General features: G+C 42.2%; 1 protein-coding gene across 1 annotated transcript; it reads right to left on the bottom strand.

Annotated features, from left to right (window-relative positions):
- Window positions 1-2,647: 2,647 nt before the first annotated feature.
- On the bottom strand, window positions 2,648-3,544 carry LOC125549316. The gene has a single exon (XM_048712758.1). It carries the CDS (start codon window positions 3,479-3,481, stop codon window positions 2,783-2,785), a length of 699 nt encoding a protein of 232 aa, XP_048568715.1. The 5' UTR covers window positions 3,482-3,544; the 3' UTR covers window positions 2,648-2,782.
- Between the last annotated feature and the right edge of the window lie 367 nt (window positions 3,545-3,911).

Genomic DNA, 3,911 nt, shown 5'->3' with positions numbered 1-3,911 from the left:
CCATCTCCCCGACAAGCTGATGCTTTTTTTATGCCTGATCAATATAAGGGGCATCTGTAACTCTAGTCTCCAGCTGAGGCTTCTGATCGGGCTGTCATGTCTGGATTATTGGCAGCAAACTCGTGCACGAGCGTGTAGTTTGGTTTCAGATCAAGATCATGAGATCGGCGGGTGCGATGAAACGGCGAGAAATGAAGAGTTGGCTGCTGATTGCTTGCTGCTGGAAGGAACAGTTGACTTGGCTTTGGAGGTTCCAGGGCCATGCTTATCTGGTGAGCATCGCTGGCATGTTTCTAGTTTCTACTACCGCATTAGCTAGCATGTGGCTGTTTGCAATCTCAGGACAATCCACGTGATTTACAATTTCTTACTGCCGCATTAGGTGCTCCTAATGAGGGCAATCATGCTGTCATGTTCCAGTTATTGGCAGCAAGAAAATACACGGCTGATTACTGTATTGATTGGTCTCTCCATATACATGAATGCTTTAGCACCACTTTGTACTTAGCAATGTAATCTGATTGATATGCAAAATTTAGTTGATTCGTAGTGTTAACTGCAACCAGCATGCTATCAGTTATGGGGAGCAATACCCAATATATCATAAGGAGCAATGTCAAGGCTTCGAGTTAGTGTGTCTGAACAATTTTCTTAATCACACACTGAACATGGGCCTGAAATGTTTCTTCGCTTTCTTTGCTAATTGGGTGTAGGACTGAATATTGACTTGATAACGGCATTGTCTCCTCATTTCAGAATCAAGTGCAGTTCTTGGATGGTGGATGCCAGTCTTCAACTCTGAGAAACTTTCTTCATTGCATTGCAGAGGACAAGGAGCGGGGGAGATGGCTCGAGTTCTCCCCCCACTTGCTTTGCCTGCTGAATGTGGCAGAGTCTAACTTGGCCTCCAGGCAAGCACACATGATCTATTACGAATGGTCCAGCCATTCTCTGTTTCTCATACCATCACATACTGTTTCAATGGTCAGGGGTGGCCAAGAGTAGAGACCTAGTCCATTAGAGTGAGGGTTGGTAGGCACGCTGGCTGACCTTCCATGCTTGGGGCAGAAGCCGCAGTGCTATTTTTTCAGATGGAAAGGAAGAGAGGAGGAACTTTGCTCTAATGGTGTCTACCCCGGCATGCACATTTTGGTACCCTCATATATAGTGCAGAAGTAGAAGAGCCTACAGACATTCCCTCAAAAAAAAAGAGAGCCTAAAGACATCTTGTCAGTTGAGGTCCTGAGAGTTTGTCCCCCATCCTCAAGGCAAGTAATATGCTGCTCTGCTGTCATCTTATCGTTTCATACATGAATGAATGAGTATATGGGCCTGTCATGTCTAAATTATCAGAGGCAAACTCACACACGAGGACCAGTTTTTGTGTTATTTCTAGATAGCTTGATCATGTACATGCTGACTAACCCTCTTCATGCTTTGTCGCTGGTATTGTACAGCCTTGTCTTAGTTGTCAGTGGCAAACTCATATGCACGAGGGGGTGGTTGGTGCTTGCTGGTGCGTTGTGCTATCTTGTTCCGCTAATAGCCTTTGTCCATTGGCGTTCCAACCTTACAACCAAGCTCATGCCAGTCATCTCCTTGCTGTCATCAGAGGTCTGTATCTTCTCTCTTGGGATCCTTCCCCAAGATCCATTGAGCACTGCTAGGTGTTCAAGTGCACAAACCTTTGTGGCCCAAAATGCTTACATTTTCTGCAAATTGATATTAAGCATATATCGTCGCCATTGAGTGACAAGGTTATAGTGGAATAGGCATGGTTTTAAGACCTGGAACCATGTTTCTTGGACAAATAATATTTTGATAAATTTCAGCACGAAGTCTTACCAGCATGAGATTTTTTTTAGTGAATATAGTGGTAATGGATTTTACTGGCATTTGTATACAATGTAACAGGGGTGGAGAAAGAAAAAATATATATTAACTAAGTTTATCTACCATGCTTTGATGAGGCAAAATATTTCCCTTTTACTGGAGAGATGTTATTGGTGTTAATGTGTTAAAATTAAGATATGTTATCTCAAAAATTTATGATGCTCAATCCAATATTTATCTCCTATTAAATACCAAATAAAATTATGCTGAAGATACCAGCATACTAATATTTTTTTCATCTGTAGATATGGATTATTATTATTAAGAATATTTTTTATTTCATTTTCCCACTTGATCTACCCATCATATTTTGCTATTTGATTATATCAGCAATGTGAACTTATCATATGAATAACAATCTAGACATACATACCAAAATATTAACTGAGCAAGTGAGCATACGATCGCCAGAATTTACAACTATGAAGGGAATCTGCTACTCCATCTGATTTATGTGCTTATTACAACCATCAACCATGTGGCTTCAACCTGGCGTGTCCCATGCATGATAAGTGAGATCCACAAAATAAGGCTAATCATGAATCTTATGGTAGGTGTGGCGCAACCGATAACCTGCATGTTGGTCTAAAATCATTGTTGTTGTGATTTACCACAAAAATATAACCTGTAACAAAAACCTAATTAACAGAACCTAGTAAATATATGATGGATTGAAATCATACACATTTCCTTTTCTCATGCATATTCATCAAAGAGCTCCAGAGAGATGTTATCGATATCACAAAATTTGAGATGGATCAAAACTTTGCTCTTCGTTTCTATAATTTCTGTACATTTGTACTGTATACATATGGGAAAACTGCCTCAAGATCGGCTCATCCTCAAAAAGGCGGATGCCAATCGCAGGGAGTAGAGTGATGTGGAGTATCTATGAGCTAAGAATATTTAAAATAGAAACTCTGTTCTGGACTAATTTCCTGAACAGATTTCCTGTTCCATTCTGAAGATCTCCAATGTTGTACTCTAACTCCTGCAATTGCTCCTCCTCGCAGACAACTGCCTTCTTCTTGTAAAATGCCTTGCAGACAAGAGACTGCTTTGGCATTTCAATTTGCTTCGACAAGAGATGGAGTGTGGACTCCAACAGAGAGATGCAGATCTCTCTTGCCTTGGTCAATAGCATGACCATCTTATCGGATGCAGCCTTCTTGCCAGTCTTGAAATGTTTCCTGGCCTTCTTCGCCAAGCGAGTAAAGAACCGGATCTTGGCTTGAGCAGCTGCATCACCTCCTTTCCTTAGAGCCACCTGCAGCTCTTGGATGATGGCCAACATCTCGGCGAAGGTCTCTTGCATGTAGTTGCAGAGATCTAACAGCTCAATGGAGCACTCCATCTCTCCATCCAACATCTTCCTCTGCTGGGAGGAGCAAACTTGGTGGTTTGGTAGGCAAATGATCTCGTCAAGACCATCATACATGTTTGGAAGAGTCCTTAGACCATCGCACATCGTGTTGATGGAGTTGGAGGAAGAGATGCTTGCTTCTAGGCTGTGGAGCTCTTGCTCAACTTCGGTCTCACTGACGCGAGGCCTAGATGGCAAACTTATCGATCTTTGGTGGAAAGCCATATCTGAGCTTGAAGCTTTTCTCTGTATATATTGTGGTTGATGATAGCTGAAGAATAGAACACTTCTTGGTTCGATGTGTCTACTGCTCTGCTAAGGCCTATTTATACAGAAAACTTAAGTAGTTGCATTTGATTGGTAGACATGAAGAACCATGCCATCACATCTCCCAGATGCTGTCTGCTTACTATGCCTTGTGCTCTGGCAGAAGCATAGAGATCACAACCCTAAAGTCGTCTCATGTTCAGTACATAATTTTGTCTGTCTACTGTCCTTGAGATGAGCCATCACATTATCATGTTCCAACAATTGGCAGCAAGAACCAGCATTAGCATAATTGCACGCTCAAGCCATTATTTAATGCACTACCAGAAAAACTGCGTTTGCCGACGGCCGAATCTATGCCGACGGCCCCTGTCGGCATCGCCGCACC

The sequence above is a fragment of the Triticum urartu genome, chromosome 3 (genome assembly GCF_003073215.2).
Source record: "Triticum urartu cultivar G1812 chromosome 3, Tu2.1, whole genome shotgun sequence".
NCBI classification, from domain to species: Eukaryota; Viridiplantae; Streptophyta; class Magnoliopsida; order Poales; family Poaceae; genus Triticum; species Triticum urartu.
Note: the sequence above shows the minus strand (reverse complement) of the source record. Positions and strands in the feature narration are given on the sequence as shown.

Excerpts from the sequence above, each read along its gene's own strand:
- LOC125549316 (XM_048712758.1), bottom strand. The coding sequence starts at position 3,481 with ATGGCTTTCCACCAAAGATCGATAAGTTTGCCATCTAGGCCTCGCGTC.